Source organism: Cebidichthys violaceus, unplaced genomic scaffold, assembly GCF_023349555.1.
Source record: "Cebidichthys violaceus isolate CVI_PGR_0920_01 unplaced genomic scaffold, fCebVio1.0.p SCAF_31, whole genome shotgun sequence".
In the NCBI taxonomy this organism is placed as follows: Eukaryota; Metazoa; Chordata; class Actinopteri; order Perciformes; family Stichaeidae; genus Cebidichthys; species Cebidichthys violaceus.
The window spans coordinates 1545336-1566127 of record NW_027176495.1 but is presented as its reverse complement, the minus strand read 5'-3'; the positions used below and the strand labels follow the sequence as shown (position 1 = coordinate 1566127).

Genomic DNA, 20792 nt, shown 5'->3' with positions numbered 1-20792 from the left:
GTCGAAAAATTTGAAAAACGGTCATAGTATAGCATGTCAAAAAAAGTCAAAAAACAGTCATAGTATATTATGTCGAAAACAGTCATAGTATAGCCTGTCAAAAACAGTCATAGTATAAACTGTCGAAAAAATTGAAAAAAAGTCATAGTATAGCATGTCGAAAAAAGTAAAAAAACAGTCATAGTATATTATGTCGAAAACTGTCATAGTATAGCCTGTCGAAAGCAGTCGTAGAAGAGCCTGTCGAAAAAAATTAAAAACGGTCATAGTATAGCATGTCGAAAAAAGTGAAAAACGATCATAGTGTAGCATGTCTAGTTATAGTATTTTGGAGTTGAGACTATCATAGCATGAGCCAGGGATTGAACCGACGACCCTCTGACTAAAAGGCAGCCCTACTCTCCACTAAGCCACGGACAGCAATTGAGAACCACTGGCATAATATGTCTATAAAAAGTCATATTATATATCATGTAGAAAACAGTCATAGTATAGCATGTCGAAAAAAGTAAAAAAAACAGTCATAGTATATTATGTCGAAAACAGTCATAGTATAGCATGTCGAAAAAAGTCAAAAAACAGTCATAGTATAGCATGTCAAAAAAATTGAAAAAAGGTCATAGTATAGCATGTCGAAAAAAGTCAAAAAAAAAGTCATAGTATATTATGACGAAAACAGTCATAGTATAGCCTGTGGAAAGCAGTAATAGTATAGCCTGTCAAAAAAATTGAAAACCGGTAATATAGTATGTCTAAAAATAGTCATAGTATTTTGGAGTTGAGACTATCATAGCAGGAACCAGGGATTGAACTGACGACCCTCTGAATGAGAGGCAGCGCTGCTCTCCACTAAGCCGCGGACAGCGATTGAGAACCACTGGCATAATATGTCTATAAAAAGTCATATTATATATCATGTAGAAAACAGTCATAGTATAGCATGTCGAAAACAGTCATAGTATAGCATGTCGAAAGCAGTCGTAGTAGAGCCTGTCGAAAAAAATGTAAAACGGTCATAGTATAGCATGTCGAAAAAAGTGAAAAACGGTCATAGTATAGCATGTCGAAAAAAGTCAAAAAACAGTCATAGTATATTATGTCGAAAACAGTCATAGTTTAGCCTGTCGAAAGCAGTCGTAGTAGAGCCTGTCGAAAAAAATGTAAAACGGTCATAGTATAGCATGTCGAAAAAAGTGAAAAACGGTCATAGTATAGCATGTCGAAAAAAGTGAAAAACGGTCTTAGTATAGCATGTCGAAAAAAGTCAAAAAAAAGTCATAGTATATTATGTCGAAAACAGTCATAGTATAGCCTGTCGAAAGCAGTCGTAGTAGAGCCTGTCAAAAAAAATGAAAAACGGTCATAGTATAGCATGTCGAAAAAAGTGAAAAACGGTCATAGTATAGCATGTCGAAAAAAGTCAAAAAACAGTCATAGTATATTAAGTCGAAAACAGTCATAGTATAGCCTGTCGAAAGCAGTCGTAGTACAGCCTGTCGAAAAAAATGTAAAACGGTCATAGTATAGCATGTCGAAAAAAGTGAAAAACGGTCATAGTATAGCATGTCGAAAAAAGTCAAAAAACAGTCATAGTATATTATGTCGAAAACAGTCATAGTATAGTCTGTCGAAAGCAGTCATAGTATAGCCTGTCGAAAAAAATTAAAAACGGTCATAGTATAGCATGTCAAAAAAATTTAAAAAAGGTCATAGTATAGCATGTCGAAAAAAGTCAAAAAACAGTCATAGTATTTTATGACGAAAACAGTCATAGTATAGTCTGTCGAAAGCAGTCATAGTATAGCCTGTCGAAAAAAATTAAAAACGGTCATAGTATAGTATGTCAAAAAAATTGAAAAAAGGTCATAATATAGCATGTCGAAAAAAGTCAAAAAACAGTCATAGTATTTTATGACGAAAACAGTCATAGTATAGCCTGTGGAAAGCAGTAATAGTATAGCCTGTCGAAAAAATTGAAAACCGGTAATAGTATAGTATGTCTAAAAATAGTCATAGAATTTTGGAGTTGAGACTATCATAGCAGGAACCAGGGATTGAACTGACGACCCTCTGAATGAGAGGCAGCGCTGCTCTCCACTAAGCCACGGACAGCGATTGAGAACCACTGGCATAATATGTCTATAAAAAGTCATATTATTTATCATGTAGAAAACAGTCATAATATATTATGTCGAAAACAGTCATAGTATAGCCTGTCGAAAGCAGTCGTAGTAGAGCCTGTCGAAAAAAATGTAAAACGGTCATAGTATAGCATGTCGAAAAAAGTGAAAAACGGTCATAGTATAGCATGTCGAAAAAAGTGAAAAACAGTCATAGTATAGCATGTCGAAAAAAGTCAAAAAAAAGTCATAGTATATTATGTCGAAAACAGTCATAGTATAGCCTGTCGAAAGCAGTCGTAGTAGAGCCTGTCGAAAAAAATGAAAAACGGTCATAGTATAGCATGTCGAAAAAAGTGAAAAACGGTCATAGTATAGCATGTCGAAAAAAGTCAAAAAACAGTCATAGTATATTAAGTCGAAAACAGTCATAGTATAGCCTGTCGAAAGCAGTCGTAGTAGAGCCTGTCGAAAAAATTTAAAACGGTCATAGTATAGCATGTCGAAAAAAGTGAAAAACGGTCATAGTATATTATGTCGAAAACAGTCATAGTATAGTCTGTCGAAAGCAGTCATAGTATAGCCTGTCGAAAAAAATGAAAAACGGTCATAGTATAGCATGTCGAAAAAAGTGAAAAACGGTCATAGTATAGCATGTCGAAAAAAGTGAAAAACGGTCATAGTATAGCATGTCGAAAAAAGTCAAAAAAAAGTCATAGTATATTATGTCGAAAACAGTCATAGTATAGCCTGTCGAAAGCAGTCGTAGTAGAGCCTGTCAAAAAAAATGAAAAACGGTCATAGTATAGCATGTCGAAAAAAGTGAAAAACAGTCATAGTATAGCATGTCGAAAAAAGTCAAAAAACAGTCATAGTATTTTATGACGAAAACAGTCATAGTATAGTCTGTCGAAAGCAGTCATAGTATAGCCTGTCGAAAAAAATGAAAAACGGTCATAGTATAGCATGTCAAAAAAATTGAAAAAAGGTCATAGTATAGCATGTCGAAAAAAGTCAAAAAAACAGTCATAGTATATTATGACGAAAACAGTCATAGTATAGCCTGTCGAAAGCAGTCGTAGTAGAGCCTGTCGAAAAAAATGTAAAACGGTCATAGTATAGCATGTCGAAAAAAGTGAAAAACGGTCATAGTATAGCATGTCGAAAAAAGTGAAAAACGGTCATAGTATAGCATGTCGAAAAAAGTCAAAAAAAAGTCATAGTATATTATGTCGAAAACAGTCATAGTATAGCCTGTCGAAAGCAGTCGTAGTAGAGCCTGTCAAAAAAAATGAAAAACGGTCATAGTATAGCATGTCGAAAAAAGTGAAAAACAGTCATAGTATAGCATGTCGAAAAAAGTCAAAAAACAGTCATAGCATATTAAGTCGAAAACAGTCATAGTATAGCCTGTCGAAAGCAGTCGTAGTAGAGCCTGTCGAAAAAAAAGTAAAACGGTCATAGTATAGCATGTCGAAAAAAGTGAAAAACGGTCATAGTATAGCATGTCGAAAAAAGTCAAAAAACAGTCATAGTATATTATGTCGAAAACAGTCATAGTATAGTCTGTCGAAAGCAGTCATAGTATAGCCTGTCGAAAAAAATTAAAAACGGTCATAGTATAGCATGTCAAAAAAATTTAAAAAAGGTCATAGTATAGCATGTCGAAAAAAGTCAAAAAACAGTCATAGTATTTTATGACGAAAACAGTCATAGTATAGTCTGTCGAAAGCAGTCATAGTATAGCCTGTCGAAAAAAATTAAAAACGGTCATAGTATAGTATGTCAAAAAAATTGAAAAAAGGTCATAGTATAGCATGTCGAAAAAAGTCAAAAAACAGTCATAGTATTTTATGACGAAAACAGTCATAGTATAGCCTGTGGAAAGCAGTAATAGTATAGGCTGTCGAAAAAATTGAAAACCGGTAATAGTATAGTATGTCTAAAAATAGTCATAGAATTTTGGAGTTGAGACTATCATAGCAGGAACCAGGGATTGAACTGACGACCCTCTGAATGAGAGGCAGCGCTGCTCTCCACTAAGCCACGGACAGCGATTGAGAACCACTGGCATAATATGTCTATAAAAAGTCATATTATTTATCATGTAGAAAACAGTCATAGTATATTATGTCGAAAACAGTCATAGTATAGCCTGTCGAAAGCAGTCGTAGTAGAGCCTGTCGAAAAAAATGTAAAACGGTCATAGTATAGCATGTCGAAAAAAGTGAAAAACGGTCATAGTATAGCATGTCGAAAAAAGTGAAAAACGGTCATAGTATAGCATGTCGAAAAAAGTCAAAAAAAAGTCATAGTATATTATGTCGAAAACAGTCATAGTATAGCCTGTCGAAAGCAGTCGTAGTAGAGCCTGTCGAAAAAAATGAAAAACGGTCATAGTATAGCATGTCGAAAAAAGTGAAAAACGGTCATAGTATAGCATGTCGAAAAAAGTCAAAAAACAGTCATAGTATATTATGTCGAAAACAGTCATAGTATAGTCTGTCGAAAGCAGTCATAGTATAGCCTGTCGAAAAAAATGTAAAACGGTCATAGTATAGCATGTCGAAAAAAGTGAAAAACGGTCATAGTATAGCATGTCAAAAAAAGTGAAAAACGGTCATAGTATAGCATGTCGAAAAAAGTGAAAAACGGTCATAGTATAGCATGTCGAAAAAAGTCAAAAAAAAGTCATAGTATATTATGTCGAAAACAGTCATAGTATAGCCTGTCGAAAGCAGTCGTAGTAGAGCCTGTCGAAAAAAATGAAAAACGGTCATAGTATAGCATGTCGAAAAAAGTGAAAAACGGTCATAGTATAGCATGTCGAAAAAAGTCAAAAAACAGTCATAGTATATTAAGTCGAAAACAGTCATAGTATAGCCTGTCGAAAGCAGTCGTAGTAGAGCCTGTCGAAAAAAATGTAAAACGGTCATAGTATAGCATGTCGAAAAAAGTGAAAAACGGTCATAGTATAGCATGTCGAAAAAAGTCAAAAAACAGTCATAGTATATTATGACGAAAACAGTCATAGTATAGCCTGTGGAAAGCAGTAATAGTATAGCCTGTCGAAAAAATTGAAAACCGGTAATAGTATAGTATGTCTAAAAATAGTCATAGAATTTTGGAGTTGAGACTATCATAGCAGGAACCAGGGATTGAACTGACGACCCTCTGAATAAGAGGCAGCGCTGCTCTCCACTAAGCCACGGACAGCGATTGAGAACCACTGCCATAATATGTCTATAAAAAGTCATATTATTTATCATGTAGAAAACAGTCATAGTATATTATGTCGAAAACAGTCATAGTATAGCCTGTCGAAAGCAGTCGAAGTAGAGCCTGTCGAAAAAAATTAAAAACGGTCATAGTATAGCATGTCAAAAAAATTGAAAAAAGGTCATAGTATAGCATGTCGAAAAAAGTCAAAAAACAGTCATAGTATATTAAGTCGAAAACAGTCATAGTATAGCCTGTCGAAAGCAGTCGTAGTAGAGCCTGTCGAAAAAAATGTAAAAAGGTCATAGTATAGCATGTCGAAAAAAGTGAAAAACGGTCATAGTATAGCATGTCGAAAAAAGTCAAAAAACAGTCATAGTATATTATGTCGAAAACAGTCATAGTATAGCCTGTCGAAAGCAGTCGTAGTAGAGCCTGTCGAAAAAAATGTAAAAAGGTCATAGTATAGCATGTCGAAAAAAGTGAAAAACGGTCATAGTATAGCATGTCGAAAAAAGTCAAAAAACAGTCATAGTATATTATGTCGAAAACAGTCATAGTATAGCCTGTCGAAAGCAGTCGTAGTAGAGCCTGTCGAAAAAAATGAAAAACGGTCATAGTATAGCATGTCAAAAAAATTGAAAAAAGGTCATAGTATAGCATGTCGAAAAAAGTCAAAAAAACAGTCATAGTATATTATGACGAAAACAGTCATAGTATAGCCTGTGGAAAGCAGTAATAGTATAGCCTGTCGAAAAAATTGAAAACCGGTAATAGTATAGTATGTCTAAAAATAGTCGTAGTATTTTGGAGTTGAGACTATCATAGCAGGAACCAGGGATTGAACTGACGACCCTCTGAATGAGAGGCAGCGCTGCTCTCCACTAAGCCACGGACAGCGATTGAGAACCACTGGCATAATATGTCTATAAAAAGTCATATTATTTATCATGTAGAAAACAGTCATAGTATATTATGTCGAAAACAGTCATAGTATAGCCTGTCGAAAGCAGTCGTAGTAGAGCCTGTCGAAAAAAATGAAAAACGGTCATAGTATAGCATGTCGAAAAAAGTGAAAAACGGTCATAGTATAGCATGTCGAAAAAAGTCAAAAAACAGTCATAGTATATTAAGTCGAAAACAGTCATAGTATAGCCTGTCGAAAGCAGTCGTAATAGAGCCTGTCGAAAAAAATGTAAAACGGTCATAGTATAGCATGTCGAAAAAAGTGAAAAACGGTCATAGTATAGCATGTCGAAAAAAGTCAAAAAACAGTCATAGTATATTATGACGAAAACAGTCATAGTATAGCCTGTGGAAAGCAGTAATAGTATAGCCTGTCGAAAAAATTGAAAACCGGTAATAGTATAGTATGTCTAAAAATAGTCATAGAATTTTGGAGTTGAGACTATCATAGCAGGAACCAGGGATTGAACTGACGACCCTCTGAATAAGAGGCAGCGCTGCTCTCCACTAAGCCACGGACAGCGATTGAGAACCACTGCCATAATATGTCTATAAAAAGTCATATTATATATCATGTAGAAAACAGTCATAGTATAGCATGTCGAAAACAGTCATAGTATAGCATGTCGAAAGCAGTCGTAGTAGAGCCTGTCGAAAAAAATGTAAAACGGTCATAGTATAGCATGTCGAAAAAAGTGAAAAACGGTCATAGTATAGCATGTCGAAAAAAGTCAAAAAACAGTCATAGTATATTATGTCGAAAACAGTCATAGTATAGCCTGTCGAAAGCAGTCGTAGTAGAGCCTGTCAAAAAAAATGAAAAACGGTCATAGTATAGCATGTCGAAAAAAGTGAAAAACGGTCATAGTATAGCATGTCGAAAAAAGTCAAAAAACAGTCATAGTATATTAAGTCGAAAACAGTCATAGTATAGCCTGTCGAAAGCAGTCGTAGTACAGCCTGTCGAAAAAAATGTAAAACGGTCATAGTATAGCATGTCGAAAAAAGTGAAAAACGGTCATAGTATAGCATGTCGAAAAAAGTCAAAAAACAGTCATAGTATATTATGTCGAAAACAGTCATAGTATAGTCTGTCGAAAGCAGTCATAGTATAGCCTGTCGAAAAAAATTAAAAACGGTCATAGTATAGCATGTCAAAAAAATTTAAAAAAGGTCATAGTATAGCATGTCGAAAAAAGTCAAAAAACAGTCATAGTATTTTATGACGAAAACAGTCATAGTATAGTCTGTCGAAAGCAGTCATAGTATAGCCTGTCGAAAAAAATTAAAAACGGTCATAGTATAGTATGTCAAAAAAATTGAAAAAAGGTCATAGTATAGCATGTCGAAAAAAGTCAAAAAACAGTCATAGTATTTTATGACGAAAACAGTCATAGTATAGCCTGTGGAAAGCAGTAATAGTATAGCCTGTCGAAAAAATTGAAAACCGGTAATAGTATAGTATGTCTAAAAATAGTCATAGAATTTTGGAGTTGAGACTATCATAGCAGGAACCAGGGATTGAACTGACGACCCTCTGAATGAGAGGCAGCGCTGCTCTCCACTAAGCCACGGACAGCGATTGAGAACCACTGGCATAATATGTCTATAAAAAGTCATATTATTTATCATGTAGAAAACAGTCATAGTATATTATGTCGAAAACAGTCATAGTATAGCCTGTCGAAAGCAGTCGTAGTAGAGCCTGTCGAAAAAAATGTAAAACGGTCATAGTATAGCATGTCGAAAAAAGTGAAAAACGGTCATAGTATAGCATGTCGAAAAAAGTGAAAAACGGTCATAGTATAGCATGTCGAAAAAAGTCAAAAAAAAGTCATAGTATATTATGTCGAAAACAGTCATAGTATAGCCTGTCGAAAGCAGTCGTAGTAGAGCCTGTCGAAAAAAATGAAAAACGGTCATAGTATAGCATGTCGAAAAAAGTGAAAAACGGTCATAGTATAGCATGTCGAAAAAAGTCAAAAAACAGTCATAGTATATTAAGTCGAAAACAGTCATAGTATAGCCTGTCGAAAGCAGTCGTAGTAGAGCCTGTCGAAAAAATGTAAAACGGTCATAGTATAGCATGTCGAAAAAAGTGAAAAACGGTCATAGTATATTATGTCGAAAACAGTCATAGTATAGTCTGTCGAAAGCAGTCATAGTATAGCCTGTCGAAAAAAATGAAAAACGGTCATAGTATAGCATGTCAAAAAAATTGAAAAAAGGTCATAGTATAGCATGTCGAAAAAAGTCAAAAAAACAGTCATAGTATATTATGACGAAAACAGTCATAGTATAGCCTGTCGAAAGCAGTCGTAGTAGAGCCTGTCGAAAAAAATGTAAAACGGTCATAGTATAGCATGTCGAAAAAAGTGAAAAACGGTCATAGTATAGCATGTCGAAAAAAGTGAAAAACGGTCATAGTATAGCATGTCGAAAAAAGTCAAAAAAAAGTCATAGTATATTATGTCGAAAACAGTCATAGTATAGCCTGTCGAAAGCAGTCGTAGTAGAGCCTGTCAAAAAAAATGAAAAACGGTCATAGTATAGCATGTCGAAAAAAGTGAAAAACAGTCATAGTATAGCATGTCGAAAAAAGTCAAAAAACAGTCATAGCATATTAAGTCGAAAACAGTCATAGTATAGCCTGTCGAAAGCAGTCGTAGTAGAGCCTGTCGAAAAAAATGTAAAACGGTCATAGTATAGCATGTCGAAAAAAGTGAAAAACGGTCATAGTATATTATGTCGAAAACAGTCATAGTATAGTCTGTCGAAAGCAGTCATAGTATAGCCTGTCGAAAAAAATTAAAAACGGTCATAGTATAGCATGTCAAAAAAATTTAAAAAAGGTCATAGTATAGCATGTCGAAAAAAGTCAAAAAACAGTCATAGTATTTTATGACGAAAACAGTCATAGTATAGTCTGTCGAAAGCAGTCATAGTATAGCCTGTCGAAAAAAATTAAAAACGGTCATAGTATAGTATGTCAAAAAAATTGAAAAAAGGTCATAGTATAGCATGTCGAAAAAAGTCAAAAAACAGTCATAGTATTTTATGACGAAAACAGTCATAGTATAGCCTGTGGAAAGCAGTAATAGTATAGCCTGTCGAAAAAATTGAAAACCGGTAATAGTATAGTATGTCTAAAAATAGTCATAGAATTTTGGAGTTGAGACTATCATAGCAGGAACCAGGGATTGAACTGACGACCCTCTGAATGAGAGGCAGCGCTGCTCTCCACTAAGCCACGGACAGCGATTGAGAACCACTGGCATAATATGTCTATAAAAAGTCATATTATTTATCATGTAGAAAACAGTCATAGTATATTATGTCGAAAACAGTCATAGTATAGCCTGTCGAAAGCAGTCGTAGTAGAGCCTGTCGAAAAAAATGTAAAACGGTCATAGTATAGCATGTCGAAAAAAGTGAAAAACGGTCATAGTATAGCATGTCGAAAAAAGTGAAAAACGGTCATAGTATAGCATGTCGAAAAAAGTCAAAAAAAAGTCATAGTATATTATGTCGAAAACAGTCATAGTATAGCCTGTCGAAAGCAGTCGTAGTAGAGCCTGTCGAAAAAAATGAAAAACGGTCATAGTATAGCATGTCGAAAAAAGTGAAAAACGGTCATAGTATAGCATGTCGAAAAAAGTCAAAAAACAGTCATAGTATATTAAGTCGAAAACAGTCATAGTATAGCCTGTCGAAAGCAGTCGTAGTAGAGCCTGTCGAAAAAAATGAAAAACGGTCATAGTATAGCATGTCGAAAAAAGTGAAAAACGGTCATAGTATAGCATGTCGAAAAAAGTCAAAAAACAGTCATAGTATATTAAGTCGAAAACAGTCATAGTATAGCCTGTCGAAAGCAGTCGTAGTAGAGCCTGTCGAAAAAAATGTAAAACGGTCATAGTATAGCATGTCGAAAAAAGTGAAAAACGGTCATAGTATAGCATGTCGAAAAAAGTCAAAAAACAGTCATAGTATATTATGACGAAAACAGTCATAGTATAGCCTGTGGAAAGCAGTAATAGTATAGCCTGTCGAAAAAATTGAAAACCGGTAATAGTATAGTATGTCTAAAAATAGTCATAGAATTTTGGAGTTGAGACTATCATAGCAGGAACCAGGGATTGAACTGACGACCCTCTGAATAAGAGGCAGCGCTGCTCTCCACTAAGCCACGGACAGCGATTGAGAACCACTGCCATAATATGTCTATAAAAAGTCATATTATTTATCATGTAGAAAACAGTCATAGTATATTATGTCGAAAACAGTCATAGTATAGCCTGTCGAAAGCAGTCGAAGTAGAGCCTGTCGAAAAAAATTAAAAACGGTCATAGTATAGCATGTCAAAAAAATTGAAAAAAGGTCATAGTATAGCATGTCGAAAAAAGTCAAAAAACAGTCATAGTATATTAAGTCGAAAACAGTCATAGTATAGCCTGTCGAAAGCAGTCGTAGTAGAGCCTGTCGAAAAAAATGTAAAAAGGTCATAGTATAGCATGTCGAAAAAAGTGAAAAACGGTCATAGTATAGCATGTCGAAAAAAGTCAAAAAACAGTCATAGTATATTATGTCGAAAACAGTCATAGTATAGCCTGTCGAAAGCAGTCGTAGTAGAGCCTGTCGAAAAAAATGTAAAAAGGTCATAGTATAGCATGTCGAAAAAAGTGAAAAACGGTCATAGTATAGCATGTCGAAAAAAGTCAAAAAACAGTCATAGTATATTATGTCGAAAACAGTCATAGTATAGTCTGTCGAAAGCAGTCATAGTATAGCCTGTCGAAAAAAATTAAAAACGGTCATAGTATAGCATGTCAAAAAAATTTAAAAAAGGTCATAGTATAGCATGTCGAAAAAAGTCAAAAAACAGTCATAGTATTTTATGACGAAAACAGTCATAGTATAGTCTGTCGAAAGCAGTCATAGTATAGCCTGTCGAAAAAAATTAAAAACGGTCATAGTATAGTATGTCAAAAAAATTGAAAAAAGGTCATAGTATAGCATGTCGAAAAAAGTCAAAAAACAGTCATAGTATTTTATGACGAAAACAGTCATAGTATAGCCTGTGGAAAGCAGTAATAGTATAGCCTGTCGAAAAAATTGAAAACCGGTAATAGTATAGTATGTCTAAAAATAGTCATAGAATTTTGGAGTTGAGACTATCATAGCAGGAACCAGGGATTGAACTGACGACCCTCTGAATGAGAGGCAGCGCTGCTCTCCACTAAGCCACGGACAGCGATTGAGAACCACTGGCATAATATGTCTATAAAAAGTCATATTATTTATCATGTAGAAAACAGTCATAGTATATTATGTCGAAAACAGTCATAGTATAGCCTGTCGAAAGCAGTCGTAGTAGAGCCTGTCGAAAAAAATGAAAAACGGTCATAGTATAGCATGTCGAAAAAAGTGAAAAACGGTCATAGTATAGCATGTCGAAAAAAGTCAAAAAACAGTCATAGTATATTAAGTCGAAAACAGTCATAGTATAGCCTGTCGAAAGCAGTCGTAATAGAGCCTGTCGAAAAAAATGTAAAACGGTCATAGTATAGCATGTCGAAAAAAGTGAAAAACGGTCATAGTATAGCATGTCGAAAAAAGTCAAAAAACAGTCATAGTATATTATGACGAAAACAGTCATAGTATAGCCTGTGGAAAGCAGTAATAGTATAGCCTGTCGAAAAAATTGAAAACCGGTAATAGTATAGTATGTCTAAAAATAGTCATAGAATTTTGGAGTTGAGACTATCATAGCAGGAACCAGGGATTGAACTGACGACCCTCTGAATAAGAGGCAGCGCTGCTCTCCACTAAGCCACGGACAGCGATTGAGAACCACTGCCATAATATGTCTATAAAAAGTCATATTATTTATCATGTAGAAAACAGTCATAGTATATTATGTCGAAAACAGTCATAGTATAGCCTGTCGAAAGCAGTCGAAGTAGAGCCTGTCGAAAAAAATTAAAAACGGTCATAGTATAGCATGTCAAAAAAATTGAAAAAAGGTCATAGTATAGCATGTCGAAAAAAGTCAAAAAACAGTCATAGTATATTAAGTCGAAAACAGTCATAGTATAGCCTGTCGAAAGCAGTCGTAGTAGAGCCTGTCGAAAAAAATGTAAAAAGGTCATAGTATAGCATGTCGAAAAAAGTGAAAAACGGTCATAGTATATTATGTCGAAAACAGTCATAGTATAGCCTGTCGAAAGCAGTCGTAGTAGAGCCTGTCGAAAAAAATGAAAAACGGTCATAGTATAGCATGTCGAAAAAAGTGAAAAACGGTCATAGTATAGCATGTCGAAAAAAGTCAAAAAACAGTCTTAGTATATTATGTCGAAAACAGTCATAGTACAGCCTGTCGAAAGCAGTTGTAGTAGAGCCTGTCGAAAAAAATGAAAAACGGTCATAGTATAGCATGTCGAAAAAATTGAAAACCGGTAATAGTATAGTATGTCTAAAAATAGTAATAGTATTTTGGAGTTGAGACTATCATAGCAGGAACCAGGGATTGAACTGACAACCCTCTGAATGAGAAGCAGCGCTGCTCTCCACTAAGCCACGGACAGCGATTGAGAACCACTGGCATAATATGTCTATAAAAAGTCATATTATATATCATGTAGAAAACAGTCATAGTATAGCATGTCGAAAAAAGTCAAAAAACAGTCATAGTATATTATGTCGAAAACAGTCATAGTATAGCCTGTCGAAAGCAGTCGTAGTAGAGCCTGTCGAAAAAAATGAAAAACGGTCATAGTATAGCATGTCGAAAAAATTGAAAACCGGTCATAGTATAGCATGTCGAAAAAAGTCAAAAAACAGTCATAGTATATTATGACGAAAACAGTCATAGTATAGCCTGTGGAAAGCAGTAATAGTGTAGCCTGTCGAAAAAATTGAAAACCGGTAATAGTATAGTATGTCTAGAAATAGTCATAGCAATAGTACATTGGAGTTGAGACTATCATAGCATGAACCAGGGATTGAACTGACAACCCTCTGAATGAGAGGCAGCGCTGCTCTCCACTATGCCACGGACAGCGATTGAGAACCACTGGCATAATATGTCTATAAAAAGTCATATTATATATCATGTAGGAAACAGTCATAGTATAGCATGTCGAAAAAAGTGAAAAACGGTCATAGTATAGCATGTCGAAAAAAGTCAAAAAACAGTCATAGTATATTATGTCGAAAACAGTCATAGTATAGCCTGTCGAAAGCAGTCGTAGTAGAGCCTGTCGAAAAAAATGAAAAACGGTCATAGTATAGCATGTCGAAAAAAGTGAAAAACGGTCATAGTATAGCATGTCGAAAAAAGTCAAAAAACAGTCTTAGTATATTATGTCGAAAACAGTCATAGTACAGCCTGTCGAAAGCAGTTGTAGTAGAGCCTGTCGAAAAAAATGAAAAACGGTCATAGTATAGCATGTCGAAAAAATTGAAAACCGGTAATAGTATAGTATGTCTAAAAATAGTAATAGTATTTTGGAGTTGAGACTATCATAGCAGGAACCAGGGATTGAACTGACAACCCTCTGAATGAGAAGCAGCGCTGCTCTCCACTAAGCCACGGACAGCGATTGAGAACCACTGGCATAATATGTCTATAAAAAGTCATATTATATATCATGTAGAAAACAGTCACAGTATAGCATGTCGAAAAAAGTCAAAAAACAGTCATAGTTTATTATGTCGAAAATAGTCATAGTATAGCCTGTCGAAAACAGTCATAGTATAGCATGTCGAAAAAATTGAAAAACGGTCATAGTATAGCATGTCGAAAAAAGTCAAAAAACAGTCATAGTATATTATGTCGAAAACAGTCATAGTATAGCCTGTCGAAAGCAGTCGTAGTAGAGCCTGTCGAAAGCAGTCGTAGTAGAGCCTGTCGAAAAAAATGAAAAACGGTCATAGTATAGCATGTCGAAAGAAGTGAAAAACGGTCAAAGTATAGCGTGTCGAAAAAAGTCAAAAAACAGTCATAGTATATTATGTCAAAAACAGTCATAGTATAACGTGTCGAAAAAAGTGAAAAACAGTCTTAGTATATTATGTCGAAAACAGTCATAGTATAACTTGTCGAAAGCAGTCGTAGTATAGCCTGTCGAAAACAGTGAAAAACACACACTCACACCCAACCCTGTAAACTTGTGAGGCCAAATGGCAATTATTTCTATTTTAAAGAATGACTGTCAAACCATTGCACCTAGAATCATTAAGCTTTGTTTTTATGTATTTTACATCATATATCATGCATCTTGTTCCTTTCAGTCGGCGTAAGTGATAGTGACTAGATTAGCTAAGGTGTCATTCCTAGGTTGTCAACAGCAAGGAATTGAGGGATGGAGCCAAATATACCAAGGCACCAGAATGAACAATCAACACACATATCATCCAAAACTACAGAGTCTTGCATCATGTATACATTTTGAAACTACAGGACCAAGATCAACTGCAAATAAAGTGGATAAAAGAGCACGTAATTCAACGTAATTTCACAACTGGGAAGCCAGAAGGAAGATGAGTCAAAGTTGGGTGCAGTGATGGACAGGCTTCTGCAGGGAAGAGAGAGCTACACATGTGAGCAAAATGATGGACCATGGCCTGGAGACGGCTCTGTTAGCAGCTGCCTGTCAATCTGACGTGTGCAGCAGCACGGGAGACTTTAGGCAGGTTGAGGATGAGGTGTTGAGCAGCACTTTTGATGGGGTGAAGAGGCTACCACAAACTTCTTCATGTGCCTTTTCCACAAAAAAATACAAGTAAAACGGAGACAATAGCTGCAATGGTTAGAGGACATTTATTCTGAAGACTTTAAAATGATGGACTGCATTAGTTGTTGTTAACAAGTTTCAGCTGTTGATATGAACCCATTTGAGACAACCTTAAAATACCAAGAATAGTTTCATAGCCGCCAGAAACCAAAATACAAATGATCAAGTTATTAAACATCTTTTTTTCCTTCCTGAGAATCTTATCTGGAATGCAAACAAATACAAAATAATAAATTAAACTGGCAAAAAAATGAAACACTGAACACAAACCAGGACAATGAAAAGGTACAGACAATAGAGATTAGGATGGTAGAATGTACGACGTAGTTGACAGTCACATATAAGCTTATGGTTACTACTCTCTGATGATTTGTACATGAGTGATAAAAAAAAACATGCACTCTGAATAGCTGCGGGATAATTGGAAATTAGTGTTAGCTGGGAATGGCAACACTTCACACGCTTTTATGGTAATATTTTGAATGGGAAAACACACCCTTAAACAGAAACATAATCCTATTTGAAATGAAAATTTGTATCCAGCTTTGTGACCAAATCCCTAATTTTGCTTCAGAAATTCATGACAAGTCACCTCAGAAAAAAATGCAGTATATTCATAAAGTTTTGGAATGCATTGCAGTAGAAACACTAGTATTTGGCAAGCTCAATATTTTAAACTTTGGATAAAACAAACTACGCTCCGTAAATTCATTTTAGTGTTTGACTCTCAACAAATGACCTGCCTCAAATAATAAGTCCATGCTAAAATACACTACTGGTTTGGTTAAACTCAATCATTCATGCACACACAGTTGGAATTCTTTGAATTCATAATTGAGTGCTTACAGTCTAACCCTCATTTATACCTAACAATATACTTTTAACAAATGTTATAAACCAATACTATCACAACTGACTTGCTTATGCCACAACTCCACCAGCTGTGCACCAAGGTTTATTGACAGTTACTGGAACTCTTAGTGGGGTTTGGCACTTGGAACAGTCCTAGACAGCTAATATACAAAAAGGGTTTTGGTACTTTTTATTTGTGGATACCGTTTCCCATTCCAGCTTTTACGACATTATCCCTTTCATAAAGTATGTTTACTGTAGGAGTCCTCTCCTACAGTAAACGCCCCAGCGATCAACCTTTTAGAATATTTCCCAACACATTTAACTATCCTCATCTTGCGCTAATCTCTCCTGGAGATTACAGCAATGACGTTTTATTTTGTTATATTTAACATAAACAAACCCCAAAAAACAAGCTCAAATTAAAACAAAACTTGAGTCAAGCAAATTGAGCTAAACAGTATTTCCCACTGTCCTTGGTCACGTTTTTAAATAAAGCATTTTGTCCTTCCAATTACTCAACTCTATAGTCGTCAGTGCTGTGCCTGTCATGATAGGAGTCTATTGAAGATGGACAACAGAGCCCGAAAGAACACGAGCTTCAGGATCCACACGCCCCTAAAACAAACCTCACTTTTCTTAGGAACGCTGAAAGTTGGGGAACACTCCCCTTTGCCCTCAGGCTGCGTCCAGCTATCTCCAGCCAATTCAAGCACATCAGCTGTTTTTTTTTGGCTTCATCCACTGTTCATCAAACAGCCCTCAGGGATGGACCAGCCAGCTGTTAGCGTCCTCCAGGTCTGCGTCCAGCTCCTCGTCTTCATCCAGAGGCTCTGGGGTTCGGAGGGCCAGTTCTCGTAGGAAAGCCGGTGTGTGGGCTGGGGGTTTGGAGACAGACTTGAGTCCGATTTTTTTCTTCGTGAGGTGGAACTGGTCTCGGATAAAGTTGTAGAACTCATACTCGTAGCGCATGCGGTGGTACAGCACCTGGAGGGCCTCCAGAGTGGGTGTGTGCTTACGTACGGTGCCTGTCATGTTGCCCATCTTCTTATAGTCTTCAGAGAGAAGATGAATGAAACGAAGACCAAGAAGAACGCAAAGAATCAGACTGCAATATTCATCATTATATGCCAAACATCCATTTTTTTTTAATGGTAGCATCAATTACAAATGTGATAACTTCAACATAAAACAATGTAATGTGCACCTACCAGGGCTCTTGTAGATGCTGAGTACTCCAGTAAAGTAATGAGGTAAGAGCCTCTCCAACAGAAGCAGAACGTCCTCCAGCTCCTCCAGGATACCCACAAGGAGGTAGTTCTCCAGCACATTCTGCTTGGCCCTCTCCAGAGCCCATACTCCAGGCTCTCTGGTGGAGAAAGAAGAAACAGTCGAAGTAAGAGACTGAAAAACAACAATAGCAACAGAGCAGATGCACATACTACGTTTACTAATGTCTAAAACATTAAAATGCTTTGTCTGTAGATACCTGCATTGAGGATGCTGTCCACAGAAGTAGGGAATGATGTAGAACACTCTGGGGTTGGAGCACTCTGGGTAATTCTCTAGAATGCACACATTGATATCCTGAAAGCAGACAAACACATGACAATTAAGTTTACGGTAGGCATTCCTCTATATCAATCAAAATTGTAATGATTCGTTGCTGCCACTAGAGGGAGCCCTTCACCAGCGCCGCTGTGATCTCCCTGATAGTCATCATATGAGCGCTATGCAAAACCACATCCTGAGCTCAGAGATAAGCTCTGCCCCTTCACCTCAGCTGCTCTCAGAGGCGGAGGCGTCAAAACAGGAAAATGCATAGGTGTGCATTGATTGCTCACCTGAAAGATGCATGTATGCAACATAAAGATCTTTACCGTGAGCTAGCTCCAGAAACCAGACAGAAACGATGGCTCGTCATTATGAAGTGACGAAGCCGGGGTCTTATGTCTTATGAGAAATAAAGTGATTAGGTCAGTGCTGTGAACATTAAAACACCCCTTGTCTAAATGTGGGAGCTATTAAATAATGAAAGGAAAAAAAAAAAACACACAACAGAGGACAGATTAAAAACACACATGCAGGAGCGACGCTGGCCAGCCACTCAGTGCTGTGGAACTAGCAGTCAAATCCGTGTCAGGTGACGTAAGCCTTATGGATGGCAACAAGACCCGAGCAACAAAACACTCCACGAAGCATGACTCACGCACACGCAAAGACGCCACATCTGCTCGGAAACAGACACACGGTAGCATCAGGCTACATGCATGAGGCAAAAGGTGTTGACTGGACACAAGTTGAAACTGTAATTCTAAGATTTTCTTTGAGATTTATACTGAGATTAGTCAGTATTTGTCAAAGCAAACACTGACTGAGTGAGATTAAGTTGGGTCAGACAGGACCATGGGCCCAGACGCTCCCAGAGGACGCAGTCTGCTGTAGAGGATGAGATATCAGGGGCCTGCGAATGAACACCAGGAACCAGGTGTACTGAGCTGACAGGGGTGTAAACATGGCTTCAGAGTAAGAACACACACGTGTGTGTGTGTGTGTGTGTGTGTGTGAGCACGGATGAGCTTGGATTGTGTGTCTTTTAAACAGTTACAAGCGGCAAGTTGCCGTTAGCTCGGTTGTATTTTTTGGCTCGTATGTTTATGAGACCATGAAGATTATTTTCATGCTATTTTTTCTCTATGAGACGGTTCACAATGAAAAAGGGATCGACTCATCGAACTGTAACACAAATCTAATAACCATACATCTTGATTTCTTCCAAGCTGCTAAAGATGTAGCCATAACAGGAACAGCGCGGATGAATTTAAGTTGGGACGACATAAATTATGCACTTGGTCAGTATTTTTTTTTTTCCTTGCAGCTGAATACTGTGGCACAATTGTATCTGATTCACTAAGTGGCTGCAGGGTTTGTTTGGGTTTCATGACTGAGCTGCACTAAGCTCCAGAAACAGGACCTATTGGTGATCAGTGGAACAAACCACTGGAAAGCTCTTCAAAGAAGCCACAGCACAACCCCAGAGGAAGCTTTAGAAAACAGATGAGCATCATCCTATTGGTAGAGTAGGGTCGTGTCCAAGCTGGTGATAAGATTGCCCTGCTTTTCTTCGATTCATAATTCCAAGAATAATTAGTTTTTCATCTTGTATTTCATTATTCTAAGAATGACAGTGTGAGTACATCCAGTGCTCATTAAATTATGAGTGTGCCTCCTTTCCTCCTGTCAGTAATTAATGTCACAATTTCTCAATAAAAACCACAAAAGTCTCCGTGTGAGAAACAATGAATCACATGCAGAGATATCAATAGAAAAGTTAAAGTGGAAACATAAACTGATTTGAACTCAAATGCAACACCGTTTCGTTTCACACCCACGCTAATAAAAACTCCAGACAGACTTCTTTTCTACAATCAGCCTGAATGCAGCACTGCACAACATCTCCCCCCCAAAAAAAAGCATTATGAGCCAAACTGTGAACAAAAAGAAGTGATAAAAAGCGAGGGAGAGCCAGAGACAATAAAAGAGAGAAAGGCGAACAGGAAGTGACACGTGCAACGCCATTACTCGACACACAAACGCTCAAAGCCAGGAAGTTGTTCTTCCTCCGACACTTGATACAGGACCCTCATGCCTCAGCATTTAGGGGACCTCTGGGAATCCAGCCACAACTCATTCATATACAACTACGCACAATCAACTACGCACACACACACACAGCAGTCAGACAATACGCACTCTCTTCAGAGGACCCATTAGTATTTCGAAGAGTACTCCTGTGCGCACACTCAGGCACATTGTTCCTATTCTCACCGTGGATTAAGGCAACTGAGCAGTCGAAGAAAACTGTGGCAAAATAGGCCCTAATCTGTAGAACGGCCTCCTGTTTCACTGAATGGAATGTGTGAAACAGGAGGCCGTTCTACAATTAAATCAGGAGTAATTGATGACGCAAGCCTTTCCCATGGGAGAGTTTGTCTCAGCATTCATTCAGGGAGCGTGGGAGTGGTACACTGAGGTCCAATCACATCTCAAACCTGCAATAACTGATTTCATTTGTCGTAACTCTTTGGTAGACAACGCAGAAACTAAAACTGCCATTCATAGAAGACAATACAAAAATGGCACGTAGATATACTTTTGTTAATAAAATGACATGCTTGTGCAGACAACAACCCGTCGCACCTTCGGCAATCAACCCTGTGACAGATGCACCACCCTGACGTTTTTAATGTCAAGGCAAGCCAGAGCATGACTGATGCCAGTAAAGCCTCTCTCTTATTTGCTTGAGAGCGTGGGTCATGTGACCGTGTGTCATTGTAAATGTTGGGTTACCTGAAAGCAGATCGTTCACTCATTGGGAAATAATCTGCTCCGTGGGAATCTCACTGGATCAGACCAGTATTTTTGAAGTGTGAGAAAAAAACCAACTGACATTTTGCAGGCATTTGCACGTATTCTCTCGTGTGTGAACAGAGGTACACACACGCGCACGCACACACACACACACACACACACACACACACACACACACACACACACACACACACACACACACACACACACACACATTTTGTACTTTGTGGCGGGGCAAAACCTGATAACTCTCAACTGCTCCCTCTGTAATTTATTATTTTTCGTACGCAACAAAATACACAGTTAACTCTGTACGGCTACTAAAATAACCCGACCAGATCAATCAGAGGCGGCTTTTTAAAACCTACTTCATTCCAAATATAAAAGTCCGAAGTGACAGTCCATGCATGTACACACTGCGTTCAAGTGTCCCAGAGCATGCCTTTCTATAGTGTAGTGTGTGTGTGTG

The 20792-nt window shown here is 37.1% G+C and overlaps 1 protein-coding gene across 1 annotated transcript in view; it reads right to left on the bottom strand.

Annotated features, from left to right (window-relative positions):
- Positions 1-15107: 15107 nt before the first annotated feature.
- Positions 15108-20792, bottom strand: part of usta (uronyl 2-sulfotransferase a) — a 49944-nt gene continuing 44259 nt past the window's right edge. Inside the window, exons 6-8 of the mRNA XM_068724621.1 lie at positions 17442-17539; positions 17164-17321; positions 15108-17007 (exon numbers count right to left, since the gene is read on the bottom strand). Coding sequence (XP_068580722.1) covers positions 16715-17007; positions 17164-17321; positions 17442-17539 — 549 coding nt within the window. The 3' untranslated portion in view covers positions 15108-16714. The remainder of the gene's footprint in view (positions 17008-17163; positions 17322-17441; positions 17540-20792) is intronic.